This window comes from Populus alba, chromosome 1 (genome assembly GCF_005239225.2).
Source record: "Populus alba chromosome 1, ASM523922v2, whole genome shotgun sequence".
NCBI lineage: Eukaryota > Viridiplantae > Streptophyta > Magnoliopsida > Malpighiales > Salicaceae > Populus > Populus alba.
In genome coordinates this window covers 22985333-23007407 of record NC_133284.1, presented here as the reverse complement: position 1 = coordinate 23007407, position 22075 = coordinate 22985333, and the positions used below count along the sequence as shown (strand labels likewise).

Below are 22075 nucleotides of genomic sequence, written 5' to 3'. Positions count from 1 at the left end.
CAATCCAAGGCTGTAGACCGCCCGAGGGTGCCACTTTGGGCCAATAAACGGAGTTGTTTCCAAGCTTTTCGACCCGACCAGACCACTCTACGAGATAAAGGGGTTTCAGGTGGACATCTTGGTTTACGCTTTGTCGGATTTGGGGGCCACACGAGTGAGAAAATGTGCCTGGAAAGCTGCTACTCGGGCAGCTTTGTGAGGAAGAAGATGAACAGTAACCAGGCAACGCGTCGCCTAGTCCCTTCCCCCCAACACAAAAACAGCGCCGTTTGGGATAAAAAATAGGGATTTTTGCCGATTTTCAATTTAGCCCTCCAGCTTTCAATTTCTTTCAATTTGACCCCCGAATTTTGTCAATTAGACCCCTATAGTTTGGCGCCTTTTGCAAATTGGTCCTTGTCTTTGGATTTTGCCAATTAACCCCTAATTGACCCCAAAACATCAATTTTCTTGCAATTTGACCCCTGATTTCAATCAATTAACTTGGTAAAAATTAAATTTGGTCTCTTAAATTCCAATCTTTTCAATAAAGCCCAAATTAAGCTCTCAAACTTAATTTTTCACCAATTAAGCCCCAAATAAAATTAATTTGACCCATTTAAAGTATAATTAAGTCCTTGCACTTAATTAAATCCTTCAATTGGACCCAAATTAATTCTTAAACATAATTAAAATTCAATTTGGCCCATGATTAAATCAAATTGACCTATTAAAAATTTAATTACGTCCTTAGACTTAATTTTTCACTAATTAAGCCCCAAATAAAATTAATTTGACCCATTTAAAGTATAATTCAGTTCTTGCACTTAATTAAATCCTTCAATTGGACCCAAATTAATTCTTAAACATAATTAAAATTCAATTTGGCCCATGATTAAATCAAATTGACCTATTAAAAATTTAATTATGTCCTTGGACTTAATTTTTATGCAAATTCGTCCAATAATCATTTAATTTAACCTTGAATTTGCATTCTTTTTCTCCAATTTTGGGCACAATGGGGCGCCAATAGATCTTGAATCTTCTCCAAAAATTGCAATTTGATTTCCCCGCATACCTTCTCCATGTTGCCAGCCTTTATTATTTTTTTTATTTTGGGTGAATTTATTTTGGGGGAATAACCCAGAATTGGGTTATGACAACTTCCTCACTAAACCTCTACCACGTATCAAGTTTCAAGCGATGGTTAACAAGATAGGCTTAATCATTAGCCCGCCTATCTTGAGGGAGCGTGTTAAGGATTATCCACAACACAAAAGATAATCATCCGTTGCATATAAATACACCCACGCATGTTGTATACCTATCCTCTGAAGACTCCTTGTCAACATACAACTCCAGCTGAAGCAAACTTCTAGTCATTGTATTTACATTACATGCAACTTGTAAGTTACCCTATAAAAGGAGTTCACGTCAATAAAGAAAGCATGTTCAGCAAAATCTACAGAGGTATGTCAATTGATGAAATCAGGCATGTGTCTGATAAATGTGCTTAGCAAAATTATTCGAATATTAGAATACGAAAATACCATTGCTATGATGGGATCAGTTTCTTTTGTTAATATCTTTTTTGGTACATTGCAAATATTAGAATTATGTATTGATGTCTGTGAAAATACCATTGCTATGATGGGATCAGTTTCTTTTGCTTTAGATGCTTCATCACTTGTGAAAATTCCATTGCTATTATGTATAATTTCCTCCATACTATGTAAGTTTTGTTTTTCAACCTAGTGAATCAAATACATTGTTTAAGGTCTTGATGTTATTTATATTTTTTTTTTGTTATAATAATTACTTTATTTAAAGTATAATATTTTTGGAAGTGATGGCTATTAAGTGGACAATTCATACTGATTTTGAAAGAGGATTTATATATGATGAGGTTTGTTTCTTGTTTTTGGATTCACCACTTTCAAAACTACTAAAAAAGGAATAGTTCCATGGATTTCTAATGCAAGTAAACAAAAAAATGCTAAAAAATGTAGAAGCACAAACAGGTTCTTGTTCTAATTAGCAATTGTCAAATTGTTCATTACACTATCCCCAATCGAAGTGTCATAAGGATGTCCTTCAACCATTCAATTTGAATTGCTAAATTTTGAAAATCATAAACTGGATATTGTTTGTAATTAAGCTACACTTACAAAAATACATCTCAGAATTGGACTTGGGGAATTTTTTGATAAAGTCAGTTTAAAAAAATTGATCACCAGTAATTGAAAGACTTGTATTTGAATGGGAAAAAAAAATAGATTTAACAGTTTGTTTTCATTCTAGTTATGGCACTTTTGAGAAAATATCTGTGAAATTTATTTTTTCCTAATACTTTAACTATGAGCTAATTTATTGTTATGCTGTAGCTATTGACCTTATTGGAAGCAATTACTCTCACTTTTATTCTCTTACTTTGTTTTCATTCTAGTTGCACACAAACTCCATTAACACATTCTCATGGCACTAAACTAAGATTTTTGGTTATGAAGAACTTTATCATATGATAATGCATATATTTTTTCTGGTTTTTAGCATGCCTCGACAAGGATCCATATTAGATTCTAAGATTGACAGGTCCACTTCATCCAAATCATTTCAAACTCCATAGGTCCACTTTATCCAAATCATTTCAAACTCTATCAAGGTGTAATAACAAAGGATCCACATTTCATCAACCTATGTATAGAACTCAAATGAGTATTATATACCTACTTTGAGGAGTACACATCCTCTTCAACATGATCATGGAGGGTTAAAGCATATCAATATTGTGAGGGCTTTCGCTTCCAAGATTTGCTTCAAACTCAATGAGGTTTCTCTCGAGATAACCAACTTGTTTATAGAGGACTAATTCATATAGAAGTTATGAGAGAGTTGATGGTGATGGTGATGATGATGATGATGCGAACATTAGAGATGAAAATGAGGGAGACGGTAGTAATGAGAGAGGTGTATGTGATATGAGAGCTGGTAGAAATGAGAGAGGTGTATGTGATGAGGATCAAGATGGCGTTCCATCAAACCACGATTCAACCTCTTCTCCATACAATTATGATCAAAATGTTAAAAGAAAGGGTTTTAACACGCCAATATATCCAATTACAAGGAAAAAAAAAAACCTTTGTTTGTATGGAACAATAGAGTAACTTAAAACTTTTAAAAACTAACTTATTAAGGTTATATTTTCAGGTATGAAAAACATTACTTATTATTGTGTAATTATTTGTTTAATAAAAGTTTGTTATTATATTTTTTAGGTTTAATAACGCATTGTGTAGACATGCAATCAGAGATATTTTGAGGTCCAACTTTAAAGGAGCATGGCACTCTTGGGAAAAAGTAGATTCAATATGCAGGGATAAACTCTTTAAAGAGTTTAAGGTAAGAACCAACACTAATTGCCATATTCTTTTCAATTTTGATCACTTTAATGTAGCATTATGAAAATTATCAACTAAATAGCTAGAGAAGTGTGCTGGTAATTGCCTTACTATTTGTAACCATAAATATGCATCTCTTTTCCAATATAGGTACTGTAGCAGGGACTGATTTGTGTTATAATTCAAAACTGGTAGGGGAAAGACTCTCGTGGAATATATAAAACTTAGATACTTTCCAATAGCACCTAGACTGCAGAGGTTATTCATGTCACCAAAGACTGTTGAGCACATGACATGGCACCAATCACATGATGTGGTTGATAGAGTGATGGTGCATCCTTTTGATGGCGAAGCATGGAAACATTTTAACAGCGTGTATCCTCACTTTTTAGTTGAATCAAGGAACGTGCGCCTTGGGTTGTGTACAAACGGATTCAACCCATTCAGGTCATTTGCTAATCCTTATTCTTATTGGTCGATTATACTCCTGGTTTATAACTTGCCACCATGGATATGTATAAGGTTGGAGTTCATTTTTTTTTATCTATGGTCATACCTGGTCCGAGTAACTCGGGCTATAGTATAGATGTTTGTCTTCGATTGTGGATTGATGAGTTGACGCAATTGTGGTCCTCCGGAGCTTTGACTTATGATATATGAAGGAAACAAAATTTTGTTATAAGGGCGGCTTTGATATGGACTATCAATGATTTTCTAGCTTATAGAACGGTTTCTGGTTGGAGCACACATGAAAAACTAGCATGTTCATACTGCATGGAAAGCAACAAGGCATTCACACTAAAAAATAAAGGTAAAGCTTCTTTTTTTTATTGTCACTATCATTTCTTGCCAATGAATCATAGGTATAGAAAGAATAGAAAGGATTTTTTATTGGCAGAGTTGAAAAGGATGTTGCACCCTTGCGTCTTTCTAGTGAAGAATTGCATTATGTTGTATCAGAGTATGGTGACATTGTGTTTGGTTTTCAATCAGGTAAGCAAAAGTTTCATGATTTTGGTTTGACCCATAATTGGGTAAATCAAATTATTTTTTGGGAGCTTCTTTATTGGAAGACCAATCTCCTCCGCCATAACTTGACGTCATGCATATAGAAAAGAACGTGTTTGAGAACATTTTCAATACCATCATGGATGTGAAGTGGAAGACAAAGGACAACATCAATGCTAGATTGGATATAGTATTGTTCTGTAACCATAAAAATATGGAGTTGGTTTTTGATGGGTCACGGGTCGCAAAACCTAGAGCAAGCTTCGTGTTAGAGAAAAATACACAACTACTAGTCTACAAATGGCTTAAGAGTTTGCATTTTCCCGATGGACATGCCTCGAACATATCAAAGTTGGTTACTATGGAGGAATGCAGATTGTATGGAATAAAGAGTCATGACTACACCGTGTTTATGTAAATACTCATTCCATTAACTTATCATGATTTGTTGTCAAAAGAGATATGGGATGCACTCACGTAGATCATTCATTTCTTTAGAGATATATGCTACAATAAGTTGAATGTTAATCACATTGAAAGGCTTGAAACAAATATCGTTGAGACAATATGCAAACTTGAGATGATATTCCCTTCATTATTTTTTGATTCAATGGAGCGTCTACCCATACATTTACAATTTGAGGCAAAAATTGGAGGACCGATCCAGTATAGATGGATGCAAGGTTGTTAAAATCGCGTTTTGACTCGTAAAATCGTACGATTTTACGAGTCAAAACATGCATTACGGGTTGAATCGCTTGAAAAAATCGAAAATGGGTAAAATCGGGTTGAAATCGAGTAAAATCGCAAAAATCGGATGAAATCGCGCAAAATCGCGATTTCAGGACCGATTTTACGATTTTGACAAAATAAAGCCCCGAAACAAAATCCCCTCTCTTGGACAGCTGTCAGATGCCTATTGGATTATTCTTGCACGGTCACGGACTATTACCCCTCATTTTACACCCAAAAAAGAAAGAAAGAAAAAGACTGAGAGAGACTAGCAGGAAAAGAGGGGCTTGATGAATTTACCGAGATCGGAGGATTCGAGGACTGAAGGTTTAAGATGAGAGTGGAACCAGCAGAGAGAGAATTTGGAGCATCGGCGATTCGGGCTCCCATTGATTAGAGTAAAAACAAAAAACCCCAAGATGATCAGACAGTGAGGAGAAGAGCAAAAGCTTCGTGGGCACGATTTGCTTTCCCTCGCGGCAATGGCCTGGTTGAGCCCTTGTTTGGGTCCACGACCAAGAGAACAGCAACACGACAGCGAAAAGCAGCAGAGCACGCCATTCTTCCAAGGGCTACAAGTCTTCACTGCTCATGGAAGCTTAAGCGGCTAAGTATAATTTGTTTGATTTCCCATTTCTGTAGTTGTCACTAAATTTTAATTCTGATTATGATGCTATAGATTGTGTAGAAGCCTTAACTTTCTTTGAAGATCAAAACCCATCAATCAATCAGCCTTTAGTTTTGTTATCTGGATTTTGATATCAATCCATCATGATGAGAGACGGCAAGTTAAAACAATCTTGCTATGTGCCTTCTTCATCAGCAGAAGTAATAAGGAACAACTTCGCTTGATGTTGTGCTGTGTTTGCGCAACAAAGTGCAGAGGGTCTTTTTACTCTCCTTTCTGGTTCAGTTTTCTGGTTTCAGAATTAATTGGATTGAATTAATAAGGTGAAAATTAGACTGAAAATTGTTGAATTTGACTGAATTTAATGCCATTTCAGTATTATAGAACTGAATTAATTAGATGAATTGTTATGTATGAATTTTTATTTAAAGCATGAATTTTTTTTTATGTATTTTAAAATTCTTTACGATTTTACGATTTTACGATCCGTTTTTACGATCCGAGTTTGTAAACAGCTTTCCGTGCCGTGTTAAAATCGCGATTTTAACAACGTTGGATGGATGTATCCATTCAAATGTGTTAGATATTATAGTTGCAATGTAATTCATATATAAAATTATTTTCATTGTTTTTCTTAATTGAAAATATTTGATTAATTCCATGCAGGTACTTGTTAAATCTTAAGAAAAAGGTTAAGAATAGGTGCATGTCAAGGCTTCGATATGTGAGGCCTATATTGTTGAGGAGATCTCAACATTTATCTTGTACTATTTCGAACCTTTTTTTAGAACAAGAATCAATCACGTTCCACAGCATGATGATGGTGGTGAAGTGTCTTCCAGTGGAAACTTGTCAATATTCTCCAATTCTGGATGTCCCACACCTAAAAATACTGTAAGGGAAAGATATTTGTCTGAAATAGAGTTTAGACAAACACACAATTATGTTCTATTTAACTGTGATGAGCTGAGACCTTCTATTTAGTAAGTATATGTACTACTTAAACTTTGTTAAAAATATACTATTCATATATTGTAATATCATAAACTCATATAATTTTGAAAACATTGTGAACACATCGATAATATTTACTGTCCAATAACTCACAACTAACCGAATCTCAAATCTTTCAATTACAAGATGAACAATTTACGACTTGGTTTAAAACACATGTAAGTACTATCACAAACTCATTATCTCTTACAAAGTTACTGTATGTCATTACAAAATTCTCGCTTATTGTTCATTGTTGTACATAATATATAAGGTTTATCAAATGGAAATGAGTGCTACTATTTCATTGTCTTCACTAAGCCTAGGCCCTGAAAGAAAAGTTAAGTGCTAGAACGAGTATTTTGTCAATGGATGTGTGTTTCATACTTAACTATACGGGCATGAAAGAAAGACATACAACAACGGTGTTTGTGTTAAGGGATTGACTTATAATGAGTTTGAAGTTGACTACTATGGTAAATTGGAAAAAAGTTGTCGAATTGTAATATCATAGCGAGTAGAATAAAGTATTTTTATTCAAATGTTATTGGTATGACACCACTAACAGAGGAATCATAACCCGGCTTTCCAAGCCCAAAACAAAAGTAAATTTTTATATATATATATACTTAATACACATGGTGCCGGTAATCAGTGAACCTGAATCCTCACATCATCAAAATACAATCCATGCAATCAACATTTCATTTAAAAGTGAATCTTACACAAACACGTAATATTAAGGTTGCATGATTTGAAGTTTATATTAAAAATATATACATAGACATGAGTTTGCATTCCTATCCTACTAATAGCCATCACAATTTTAAACAAAAAGGATCTAATAAAAGTTATACATTCAGTACATTGATCCATACAAAATACATTGTGATTTAGAATGCATCTACATAATTCCTTGCAAAAGTAGGTTCCCGTGTATCGGGTTTCCTAGACATCTCGTTGGTGTGACATCCCTGCAGCAGTACAAAACATTTAAGGGAATGCAAATACTTAATAATAATAATAATGGTAACTAACGGTTTGGCAGTTAAATAAAGCATTAACATTTATAACTTCTTCATGTATTTGATATAACAGCTAGTAGTACATATAGATACACAAGTTTTCGGATGCCATTAGCTTCGGCTAATGGCATCCGAATGGATGGTCGGGATAAAGGACTGATTAGCTTCGGCTAATGGCATCTGGATGGATGGCCGGGACAAATGAATCCTACTATGAAAAACTCCTCTCTCAACATGGTAGCATCACACTCGATGAGTCCACATCGTGAATGGATGCCTGTATCTTACGTTTCTGTTAATGGTGGCACCTAGCTACTCATATTTGAACTTCACTTCTGAGTAAACGTATTAATTTTCCATGTACTGGTAGCTGTCCTGCGGTGATTTATGCTAGCGATTGTCTCCTTAAGCATTGAGTATAATTAGATTTAAGCTAGCGATTGTCTCCAAACTGGGTTGTAATTCAGTCAATTTTTCTTATTTCTGTTACACTTTTCGTCATTGAGTATAAATAGATCTGTGCTTAAAAACCGTGTTCGAATGTCTGACTTGTATTTTAAAACCTTGGAACTTGTTCCGGTGTATGAAAGACGAACTTGATTCTTCTAAACCACCCATTCCCTTGCACCAGCCCCCGAGGAAAAAAAGAAGATAAAAGCAAAACAAATGCTTGTAATTGAACCTTAAAATGGCATACATATATTTAGTAAGTGTCCAGGATTTGCAATTAACAATTATGCATGAGGAAAATATTTTCTTTGAACCCAAACACACAGTTGAAAGGGTTTGTCAAAATCCTCCACCCTTGATTGGCTAAAAGCCTCAAATCAAAAGTTTCCAAATCCCTGCAACCCAACCCGAGAAAATGAAGAAATATATGCAAGCAAATGAATTAATGCATGCACACACATGGTGTGCAGATAGCATGTTCGAGTTACGAGAAGCATTGCCTTAAAACCTTTAAGTTTATGAGAAAATAGTAACAAAAAGAAGATACAAAAATAGTTTATGAGAAAATAGTAACAAAATAGTAACCTTTAATTAGTTTCCCTAGAATTGATCAACTAAGAAAACTAATTCGGAAGCCTCAAGGTTGCGGAAAGCAGATCGCTCACCAAATTAATTGATTTGCTTCTACAAGTACAAGTCAGAAGTACAAGTCAGTGGAGATTTGGAGAATGAAGAGGATGTCATCGCCCGTTGGTGCTTTGCCCACTAGGGTTAATGTGGAATTGTGGAATGTGAATGGCTAGTTTTTCAACTTTTCGGTGTAGTTACTGTAACTGCAGTGTAATATATATATTTCTTGTAAACTTGTGAAACCGAGTTCAAAGCGATTTCAACAATTGTTTTTTGGATTCGAGAAAACTCCATCCCCGGGAATTTTATGAGCTCAAATAAGTGAGTAAAACCTCGATTGTTCCAGATTCTTACAAGAGGTGCACGCCTTTATTCGAATTCGAGACTTGCTGTGCAGATCTCAGGTCCTTTGCCATCACGCTACGCTCTTTGGGGACACATGATTTCAACAAGTTAATAAGATTGTATTACTTTCTGAGTTTTTAATTCAATTTAATACGAATAGTATATGTTAATTTATAAAATCATATAATTTTACCAATCAACTCATAATTTTAACAACATTGATCTCTATTTCCATGCATGCACATATTATCACTTCCTTAATTTGATGCCATACTTTAATATAGAGTGCAATAAGTGCATTTAACTTTTTTGGTTATTGGGGATATTCTGCTATGTATTCGGAATTATCTTTACTAATTACTAGTTAAGTAGTTGTGCCTTGAAACATATCCTCTCTCTTTTTTTTCTCCCAAGATTTTAATAGCAAATTAATGCCAATATATAGTTTTCTTGAAATTATATATTTTCAGAATATTTGTTGAGCGGACCTACTGGTGGTCCTTTGGATATAAAATTTACTTTGCGGATTCTAAAGGCCTATTGGCCGCCATTGGTGAGGGATCAAAAACTCTGCCTGACATTTTGGCCGTCGTAAGCTATTTTCACATGAGACATGGTTCTTTTACTGCATGCAAAGTCAACACTGCAAGTCTTGGGTTGTGCTTGGGAGAATTTTTCAGTTTTCAAAAGCTCAAGCTCAGTTCTTTTAATTTTATTTGAAGTTCTTTTCTGTGATGAAATCCTGTTTTTTATGGAAATGATATATTCACTTTTTATTAAGGTTTGGGGGAGAGATTATCTATAAAATATACTTTTAGAGTAAAATGTACTCTAAAAAGTGATTTTATTAAGTAGACATGCATGCACCGTTGTAATTGCTCGTCAACATACTACATGCACGCATGTGCGAGCTCCCATAATTTTATTCCGGAATTCAAAAGACGTCAAGGTAACTTCTGTGTTCATGGCAAGCTTCTAATTACCTTTCCCTCCTCCGTATCCCTCCCCATAACCAGACCCGCTACCATAACCTGAGCCAGAGCCGGATCCTCCTCCTCCACCTCCTCCTCCTCCTCCTCCTCCACTTCCTTTCCCACCCTTGCCACCGCCACTTCCGCTTCCACTTCCACTTCCATAGCCTGACCCACTTCCAGATCCAGAGCCTTGACCGCCGCCGCCGCCACCTCCACTGCCGCCGCCGCCGCCGCCACCTTTACCACCACCTATCCCACTACCAGACCCATAGCCTGAGCCGCTACCAGACCCATAACCAGAACCTGACCCATTGCCTCCACCACTGCCACCACCTCCACCTCCGCCACTGCCTCCGCCTCCACCTCCTCCACGACCACCAGCACCATATCCTTCACCGCTCCCGGATCCAGACCCAGAACCATAACCTGACCCAAGTCCTGATCCAGAACCACCACCACCACCTCCTCCCTGCCCTCCACCTCCACCTCCACTGATTGCCTGCAGTGTCCTAGCAGCAAGGGTGAGGTCTACAATGAGCAAGACCAGGAAAGCAGTCCCTAACACTCTTGGACTTGCCATTTCCAGATTATACTCTCACGGCTCGATGTATCTGTATGTTTATGCGTGTCACTCGCTATATGAGAAACTAGTATGTTTTGTTGACTGGAAATGCTTGAAGTGGTAACCCTATATATAGGCATTTTCAAGGTAACAAGACAAGGTTTTTGAAAAGTGAGGCATAAATTGTAAAGGTAATTAAGAGACACGGTTTTTGAAATGCTTCTTAAATTCCTAGTACCTCTCGCTTGGTGATGTTGAATATTATAGAAAGGAACGTGTGCTTTGGGTTTCTCTTTTAGTGGAGGGCGTCGGTGGTGGGGTGGTGGCGCTGTGGAGGACTGTCTGTTTCTGTCTATATGCAATAGAATACAAGCTTTATCCCCACCTTTTCTTTTTTGACTTTGAAGTATCTTATAATATTTGACTTCGGCAATGGAACTAAATAGCATGCATTTCCCACTCTTTATCATTCTGTTCATATTTGAACTCCATTTTTAAGCACACGTATTAATTTTCCATGTACTGGTAGCAGTCCTGCGGTGATTTATGCTAACGATTGTCTCCTTAAGAACAAGTTTATCCGCTAACGGTAGTGATTTATGCACACAGATATATGTCGACTCTGCGAGTATGCTAACAATGGGCAAAGCTTGCACAACAAACTGGGTTGTAATTCAGTCAACATTTCTTATTTCTGTTACACTTGGAATTAAATTTATTTTCCAACAATATCTGTTCATAAAAACCGTGTTCGAATGTCTGACTTGTATTTTGAAACCTTGAAGCCTAAGAACATAAGGATAACTCACAGTCCGAGGATTGTCCATTTGCATAGCATGCTACCTAGCCATCATATCCTCGACCAAAATGGAAATGGGCTATCGTCAATTTCTGACTATCAAGTACTGTGAATGAACCGCAACTTCCAAGCACTTGTGCGTATGAAATGCACAAATAGATTAACAGTATAATTCGTTGTTTATTATGGCGACATTTGTCAACAATGGCTGGCTGAAGGTGCTCTCGAATGTCCCTCTCCAATAGCAGAATGCATGTTAGAGAAAACGTCTTTGCTCAACGCACTACTGGGGAGATAAAATTGGTTTGGTAGAGTTTTGATGATATGGAAGAAGTGGAAGTCATTATCATGTTATTATATAGTAGTGGCAACTGGCAACCATTATGTGCATGTGCTCTTTCAGCTCTTGATTACTTATATTTTACCTCCTCCAATAACGAGTGTGATCTGCAGATTCTCTTCATGGATATACACAAATTATTTATAGTATCATCAGCCACGATTGATTTCCCATTGATCAAAAGGATTGGCAACTGACATAGGGGTAGATTAAAAGGATAGCGTATAATAAACATGCATTAGCAGCTAGCAGGTTATCTGCTGGTGGTTATAAGACTCAGTGATGGCCATTTCCTTTTTTCCCAGAAAAGAAACGAAGAAGAAAATAGAAAAAAGACTTGTTTTAGTTTAATGCATCCTCAAGTACCGCTCATTGCAACGTAAGAGCTCTTACATTTGGGAGCTTACGTCGCTACAACAAAAAAAAAACACAAAATTAAGAATGGATTTTTAACCACATAACCACCAGTAGGCTTCAGTCCAACAATCAGTTTGATGCCTTACTGATGTAGGACAGCTTATTGAAGGAGAATCCTAGACTGACTGGAATCCTAGTTTCGCAAGGAATAACACACCTGGAGCCAAAGCAGTGTATTCTGCCTACATCCACTCTTTTCCTTGTTTAACATAGACTCCTATATTGGGGTCCTATTTTGCTAATATTATTGCTGAAGTTTAGGTTACGTCTCTAGTAGAAATTTTTCTTTTTTTCCTATTTTTCTATTTATTTCTGTAAGTCATTCTTTTATTAGAATTAGAAGGAGCACCCAAAACAATGGCTTCAGTCCAATAATTTTTCTACTTTTCTACACGAAATACTTAAGTCTATCACTTCAGATCGGGACACTAAATTTTTAAGTCATTTTGCAAGGACTTTATAATGGTGGTTTATTATAAAATGTAATAGAAAATTAATATAGGATTATTTCAATATTGTAATTCTTATATATAAATAGGAAGGTTGGTTAAAGCACAACATAACATATTCTATTATTCTCAACTTGGTATCAAAGTCGTAAAATAATTAAAACACTTTCCTCACAGCCTTCTCTGTAATGGAACAGCCGCTCAATACCTTTTCCTCTTTTATAGCACGAACAGTGCAGACTTCTTCTCCGACAGTTCAGACTTCTTCTCCTGTAGCGGCTCCTCTACTCTCCTCTGCTGCCTCATCACCTGTTTTTCCCTCTGCCATAACTGGAGAACAACTTCTCTTCAACCCTCACAATACAACTGAAGAAAACATGAAGCGGAAAATAAAGAAGAACAAAATACTGAATTCTTGTATGTAATTCTATTGCAGCAAAGAAATATATATACAGCAGGAAGTTCTATAATTAAGGAGAAGAAACAGCTACATTGACTACGATCTGCCTAATTTACAGGTATTGATAAGGCAACACAATATTAGAATATATCTTGAAGATACACATTATCTTGACAATCAACCATATCTTCAAGATCAACCATATCTTCAAGATCCCCCCTCAAGGTGGAGCATGAAGATTCTGAATGCCCAACTTGCGGAGAAGGAAGTGAAAACGATCACGTCCCAATGCTTTAGTTAGGATATCTGCTAACTAAAAGTGTGTTGAAACATATTGTGTGGCAATGAGGCCAGATTGTAAGTGCTCACGAATAAAGTGGTAGTCGATCTCTATATGCTTAGTGCGTTCATGAAACACAGGATTAGTAGCAATGTATAAAGCGGATTGATTATCACAGTGCAAAAACATAGGTTGAGAATGAGGCACGGAGAGATCAGCAAGCAGACTATGTAACCATATCAGTTCACTGGTGGTGGCAGCCATAGAGCGATATTCGAATTCAGCAGATGAACGTGACACTGTGGGTTGTTTCTTGGACTTCCACGATATAGGAGCATCACCAAGAAAGATGTAATAACCAGTAACCGATCGTCGAGTCATGGGACAGCTTGCCCAGTCAGCATCACAATAAGCTTTGATCTGAAAATCACTGTTAGATGGAAAGAAAAGGCCTTGACCAGGAGAACTCTTTAAGTAGCGAAGAACATAATAGGCAGCATCAAGATGTGGCTGACACGGTTTGTGCATGAATTGACTGAGAAGTTGCACTGCATAAGTGACATCTGGTCGAGAAATTGTGAGATAAATAAGACGTCCAATCAAGCGACGATATTGACTCGGATCTGGTAAAGGTTCTCCACAGTCTGAAGACAGGCGATGTTGTTGAGGAATGGGAAAAGCAGCTGGCTTACTGCCAGCCATACCAGTCTCTTTTAATAAATCAAGAGTATATTTGCGTTGGCAAAGAGATATTCCTTGAGGAGAACGAGCCAACTCTAAGCCAAGAAAATACTTAAGTGTGCCGAGGTCTTTGATGGAAAAACATGTACTGAGGTAATGTTTGAGTTGCTGAATCTGCAAAAAATCATTTCCAGCAATAACCATGTCATCGACAGAGACAAGGAGAGCCAGGAAAGATGTACCTTTAATCAGAGTAAAGAGTGAATGATCATTTGAGGATTGTGTGAAGCCATATTTTCTTAAGGACCGGGAGAACTTTTCGAACCATTGACGAGGTGCCTACTTCAGTCCGTATAAGGATTTATGGAGCCTGCATACCCGATTGTCACCTGATGGCAGATAGCCTGGGGAAGGAATCATATAAACTTCTTCATGCAATTCTCCATGAAGGAATGCATTGTTTACATCTAGTTGATGTAATTCCCAATTCTTAGCAGCAGCAACAGCCATCAAGCATCTGACAGTGGTCAATTTTGCAACCGGTGCAAATGTTTCAGTATAATCCAGTCCTTCAATCTGTGTGTATCCTTGAGCTACTAAACGAGCTTTATAGCGTTCAATGGAACCATCTGACTTGTATTTCAGTTTGTATATCCAACGGGAACCAACTGGTTTCTTCTCTGAAGGTAATGACACTAAACTCCAAGTTTGATTCTGCTCTAGTGCAGAAATTTCTTGTTTCATTGCTTCACACCATTTCCGGTCTGTTACAGCTTGGGAAAAGGTTTTAGGTTCACTCACAACAGAAATATTAGCCAAGAATACTTGATGAGATGGAGCAAAACGAGCATAAGACAAATGACATGCTATGGGATAAAGTATACCTGAAGAAACTGTATTATATGTGGGCTGTGATGACTTATTTATTCCAGGAAGCTGCCACACATAATCATCAAGATGAGAAGGAACTCGTCGAGGTCTTTGAGATCGTGAAGTGTTCAAGGGGACAACCTGATGATCAGAATTGATACTAGCAGGTAGTGCAGCTTCAGCATCCAGATTGTCTGGAGGATTTTGAATTTGTGGACTAAAATCCGAGAATATGGTGTCTGATGTCTCAAAGGAGTCAAACACAGGCAAAGGAGCAACTACATTTGATTCTTTTGAAGGATTATGAGATTGAAACAGGAATTTGTTTTCATAGAAAACAACATCGCGAGATGTAAAAATTTTGTGTGATTCCATGTCACAAACTTTGTATCCCTTTTTCCCCATAGGATAACCGATGAAAACACAAGTCTTAGATCGGGGAGCAAATTTATCATTGGATCGATTCTTATCATGCACATAACACAAACAGCCAAAAACACGTAAATGTGAGTAAGATGGGGTTTTTGAAAACAGTATCTCATAAGGACTTTTACTAGACAATTTAACAGTGGGAGTGTAATTTATCAAGTAAGCTGCAGTCATGACACATTCACCCCAAAATTTAATTGGTAAATTGGCTTGGAATCGGAGAGCACGAGCAACCTTTAACAGGTGACGATGCTTCTGCTCTACTATTCCATTTTGTTGTGGGGTATCAACACAGGACGTTTGGTGTGAAATACCATTTTGAGAAAAGAATTTGAACATATGACCAGAGTAAATTCCAGACCGTTATCACTCCTAACTATTTTGATACTCCGATTAAATTGAGTATTAATCAAAGCATGAAATTGAATAAAGTATTTTTGTGCTTCTGACTTGTGTTTGAGAAGATAAACCCAGGTGCATCTAGAACAATCATCTACAATGGTAAGAAAATAATGAGCACCTGACGTAGATGGTGTTTTATATGGTCCCCAAATGTCGCAGTGGACCATATCGAAAGGAAAATCAGATTTATTATTGCTTAAAGGAAAAACATTTCGAGTTTGTTTAGCTCGATGACACACATCGCAACAATTGTTTGAATTTTTAAAAGACACACTAGAAAATTCTAGAATTAGGGATAAACGATCAAATGAGAGATGCCCTAACCGCTCATGCCACAAGTTGGAAGAAGAAGGAAGTGATGCTGCTGCGACAAAAGGCAAATGCAGTCCATGGAAGTAGTATAAGCCACCACGTAATTCTCTCATTCCAATCAGCTTCTTCGATTTGAGGTCCTATAAGACACAAAAAGATGGAAAAAATGTGACTGAACATTGTAAGGATTTTGTCAACCTGCTTATTGAAAGGAGATTACATTTGAAAGATGGTATATAAAGAACATGATTTAAAGTCATGTTTGACAATTGGATCTGACCAACAGAATGCACAGGGACAGACGTTCCATTCGGTAGTTTAACAGGTAAATAATGAGAAAGTGTTTTTGTATCAGATACAGCAAATGCATCACATGTGAGATGTTCAGAAGCACCACGGTCTAGAATCCAATCTGTAGTATCAGATGAGTGAGTGACCTTACCAACAAAGTTTGCTAAATTCTGATTAGTAGAGGGCAGTAGGGACATGAGCTGTTCATACTGTTCTTGAGTGAGATTAAAACCTTTACCCGTAGGCTGACTTGACCCTACAATGGCATTATTGGATGAAACATGTTCTGGTTCCCTTTTGAAGTTTCTGTTTTGTCTGCCATAATTTGAAGTCTTTGCTTTGTTTTGCCAACCTGAAGGATATCCAACAAGCTTAAAACATTTGTCTTTGGAATGTCCAGGTTTATCACAATATGAACATCTGAATTTGCTTGTCTCTCCTCTTTGATGTTCTTCAGCAAAATCCCTTGCTGGAAACCTGAAAGGTTTGACAGTAAATGTTACTGCCTCTGTTGGCTAATCACGGCCAATTGAAGCAATAGCCAGTTGTTTCTCTTCTTTGGTTACAAACGCATAAGCCTTGTTGATTGAAGGAAAGGGTTCCATGTTTAGTATTTGGGACCGAATGATTCCATATTGGTCATTCAATCCCATGAGAAACTGATGCACCTTTTATGTTTCCCTCTCTGCCCAGATTTCTTTTCCAGCACCACATGAGCATGCAGGGACAGTAGAGTAGGCTAACAATTCATCCCACAGACCTTTTAATTTGGTGTAGTAGACTGCTATAGTAAGATCCTTCAAATCTCTCTTTTCAATTCATAAATACGTGAAACATTTCCTTGAGAGAAACGTTCCTGCAATTCTCCCCACATTTCATATGTTGAATCTACATAGGCAACACTATCGTGCAATTCTAAAGCTAAGGCATTAAAGATCCAAGAGATTACCATTGAGTTGCATTTTTCCCAGGCCTGAATTTCTTTGTTATCCTCCTCTGGTTTGAATAAAGAGCCATCAACAAAACTCAACTTGTTTTTAGCTCGTAAAGCATTCATCATGGCACGCCTCCATGTTGGATAATTGTCTCCTTTCAAAAGACAAGAAACAAGAACTGCTCCTGGATTATTAGAGGAGTTCAAGAAATAAGGTGAAGAAGAGTCATGTTCAAACATCGATCTTGATGCTGAATTTTTAAATGTGCTGGAGAGAATTTCTCCACTCATGATGAGTGATTTTAGAAAGCAAGGATCAGTATTTGCTCTGATACCATGAAGAAAACATGAAGCGGAAAATAAAGAAGAACAAAATACTGAATTCTTGTATGTAATTCTATTGCAGCAGAGAAATATATATATACAGCAGGAAGTTCTATAATTAAGGAGAAGAATCAGCTACATTGACTACGATCTGCCTAATTTACAGGTATTGATAAGGCAACACAATATTAGAATATATCTTGAAGATACACATTATCTTGACAATCAACCATATCTTCAAGACCAGCCTGCAGCCCATGTCTGATATAGCTCTGTTGTCACTAGCTGGTGAATAGCTTCAACATCCCATAAAAAATAAATGCTTATATATAATATGATTTCTTAAATAAAAAAAATCATTTTAGAGAATTAATATGTTTTTGTGTCTTAGAAAATAACACTACTAAAAAATATAGTAATTAGCAACGGATTATTCCGTTGCAAAAACTATTAAAATCCGTTGCTAAAGTAATTTAGCAACGGAATCAGCAACGGCACAAATCGGATGCAGATTTGTTGTTGCTGATTTGTTTGCAACGGATAAATCCATTGCTGATTCTGCAGCAACGGAAAATCCGTTGCTTACAAATAGCAACGGATAATTCGTTGCAAAACTAGCAACGGATTATCCGTTGCTGGTTCGCTGAATCAGCAACGGAGAATCCGTTGCTGATTCCTGCATCAGATACAATCACCAACGGAGAATCCGTTGGTGATTGTATTATTAAATTTTTATTAAATTACGTTTTATTTATTTATTAAAATGATTTTAATTAATTAATTTATTTATGGATATTTTAAAAGTTGTAGAATATATATAACCAGCATAAATTAATATTAACAATAATTATATAATTAATAAAAAATAGAATAAAAATAATATTCATATTATAAAAATTTAAATAAACATGCATTAATACAATTAAGTTCAAATACAAAAAAAAAAAAAAAAACAACAAAAGATACAATCATGGTGCTGGTTGCGAAGACGAACCATGATATTGTGGATCGTCACAAGATTGATCAGGATATAAAGGTCGAGCCATAGGTCGATAAATTGGTTGAGATGTATTGACCCATAGGTGTCAGGACGAAGGCGACCATCCATATGACGACGATACATCCACGATCGATCATCCATATTAATCTAATTAACATGACAACACCAATAAGCATTTTTTGAAATAAGCATACTTCTTTAACTACTAAAACTTAAACAATCTTTTAAAATAAAATATGTTCGAATTAGTATTTTATATTTTCATTTATATTTTCTAACTAGTGACAAAAGTAGACTTTTAGATTATGTTCGGTTAATATTTTATACAGAATAAATGGATAAAGAAAAAAAATATTTAGTTGAACAAATTTTAAATAAATTTATCTTTATAATAGTTTTAGAGTTCATTTTTTTTTATTGGTCCTTCTAACTTTTGTTACCACCTCAAATAGTTTTTTTTTTTTTTTTAATTTGGATCCTTTTATTTTTATTGGATTCATCAAACTTTTTCTTTTTTATTCGGATATTTTTTTGCTCAACTAAGAAATGGTAAATGAAATCATAAACATGCGAGGTAATACAAGATTAAAGAATTTTTTTAATTTTCTTAAAAAAAGATAAAAATGCAATATAAAAAAAAACATAATTTATTATGGGCTACAATAGTTACTCACATTTGTATCTTTGTCTCTTGTCATATACATTGTATATATCTTTTATGTCGTAGTTAAATAATAATTATAATATTGGTGGATGAAAATATAAATACATTTGTTTTATAAATTCTTTAGGCACAATCCAATTTAGTTGATTACAAGTTCTACACGGACGAGCAATAATTATTGTTAATATTTATGGTTAAGGTAATGGAGGTGTTAATATATTTATGTTAAACCTCTTTCTATGAAATATTTATTATTTATATTTTGTTGTGTAATCAAAGTTTATAGTTAAACATGTATATTAACTATTAGTCTCTTGGATGAGAATTTGTTTTTGTATCATGACATATTTTTTAAAAAAATATCAAATTAATTTTTTTATATTTTTAAATAATTTTAATATAACAATGTTAAAAAAATTATAAAAATTTATTTTAATATAATTTAAATAAAAAATCACACGACATTATTTAATTTGCGTGTGTATACATGTTTTCCACGCGTAATTATAATTGCAATCACCGAATTTAAAGAATATTTATTTTTCCATAAAACACCTAAAAGTGGTTTTGCATTTTCCAAAGTGTTGAATAACAATTTAAACATTTCTTTCAAACATCAATATCTCTCACCCATTTCTCCCATCTCTCCCTCAAAATCCGATCAACAGAATTCAATATCAAATTCAATAGATTTCAAGCTCTTTTTACTGCTGGGGTTTCTTTTTCTTATTTTATCAATTATGTTGTGCATATAGTAAAAGGAATCAACTTGTCCATCATTGTAATGTAACCTAAATGTGTACTCAAGATCACATTTAATGAAAGAAAATCATTCCATTAGTTTTCTTATACAAACTGTCAATATTATCCCAATGAAAGGCAAAGTTCCAACAACTTCAAAGGATTACAATGTGCATGCCCAACAGAAAAAATACGCACCATATAATTAAGCAACCATGTAAAAATGGAGCAAAATAGACTTACCAAAGCCCCAAAAATCAATGGCACAAGGTGGAGGTTTTCTTATTGCAACCCCATCAGATTTAGCCAACTCTATTTGATTATGTTGTGATCCAATAAGCCATTCATATTGCTGGAAAAATAAAAAACATAAACAGTATGTTACACCCATCAAGTTATAACAATTGCTAGTCTTTAAAACAAATTAGTGCTTTGCTCTCTAATCCTTTATCCTTTGTGTGATTGGAAATGGATCTATACTAATTAGTGCTTTGCTAGAACTGACTTCACAGTGTAAACATCAACCTTGTGAACCGAAAACAGCAAAAGAGTGTCTAATATTTCCAATTTCACAATTTAAAGGGTCAAGTCCAGTGACCTCACAGCACTTGACCCTAGCCTTTTCCACAAATAATTCTAACAAGCCCATGCGATTGCTTGTAGTTTGTTAACTGATCCTATATCCACTGAAAATGGCTAAGCAAGCAAAGATTTTCAGCATCAATTTGCTTAATTCACACAGAAATGACTAAAAAATGAACCATTGCACAATGCTGGTGCATTTTACATGTATCATTACATACAAACATGCTAAAAAGCATGCGATTGTTTCTGCAATTACACAAGTTGGCTCCAAAAAATTTGCTACTTAGTTCATGCAACATAGTAACTATAAAAAAAGCCAAAAGAGCTGTAGAACTCTTTAATACAAAAACAAATCCTCATTCAAGAGACTAATAGTTAATTTCCAAATCATGCATGCTGACCTCAAGACAGGACAATCAAATGAAAACAGACAACATATATAGCTAATATGGGAAATTAACTTATCACCATGCAAGGAGGAGGCAACCATGAATTCTAACCTCTTTCACTACACAATTCTGCTAATTATATATATAACAAGTAAAACAGCAAGAAAAAAAATAATTAATGAAGAAACAAAAATAAAACAGCAATCTTATTATCGAAACACAACAACAACAACAATCAAGTTTCCTTATATATATATAAGCATATGAATACATTCAAAACACCTAGGTTTCGGTGCACAGGAGGACAATTTGCAGACATCAAAGAACACACAGCATCAATAATACTAATTGTTAAAAATTAAATTGGGGGTTTTGATAAATTTTCAATTAAACATGCATAATTTCCATCAATCACTCTCTTCCAGACACAAGAATTGCCAGCATTGGTCAGGTTGAATAAAATCATTCAATTTATGAACCGTAACCCTAAAAATTAATTTGGGGGTTTTCATAAATTTACATTTAAACGTGCATCATTATGTTATAAATCATGGTAAAAACATATCATAAACATTATATTATCGAATTAATAGCCTAAAACCATTATTCAAAGTTTCGGGAAAAAAAATTCTTACCTGTGTTCTTCGGTTACAGGTGAGGGAGATGGGTGAGGGAGATGGATCAACACAACAAAATCACACCTGAGATTGGGAAAGTTAGGTTAGAACTGTTTAGTGTAACTTAAATTGCAACAAAGAAAACAAAAACCATAAATTAATTACCTGAGCTATTGAAGAAAACAGTGCAAAACCTAACCCGTTTACAGAGAAGGGGCAAAACAGGATGTTCGATGGTGATGATGATGGGTCTGGTGCGATGTTGTCATGGGTCTCTGTTTTTGTTGGTTTAAAATGAAGGAGAAGAAGATGATGAACACGAAGGAGAAGATGATGAACACGAAGGAGAAGAAGATGATGAACACGAAGAAGAAGATGATGAACAGTTTCGGATCTGTTGAACAGTTATGGTGATTTTTGATGAGGG

General features: G+C 35.5%; 1 protein-coding gene and 1 pseudogene across 1 annotated transcript; one reads left to right on the top strand and one right to left on the bottom strand.

The window, feature by feature from the left end:
* Positions 1-3705: 3705 nt before the first annotated feature.
* On the top strand, positions 3706-6729 carry LOC140954680 (uncharacterized; annotated as a pseudogene).
* Positions 6730-9983: 3254 nt separating this feature from the next.
* LOC118040907 (uncharacterized) lies at positions 9984-10865 on the bottom strand. The gene has a single exon (XM_035047989.2). The coding sequence runs from the start codon at positions 10740-10742 to the stop codon at positions 10164-10166; it is 579 nt and encodes a 192-aa protein (XP_034903880.1). The 5' UTR covers positions 10743-10865; the 3' UTR covers positions 9984-10163.
* Between the last annotated feature and the right edge of the window lie 11210 nt (positions 10866-22075).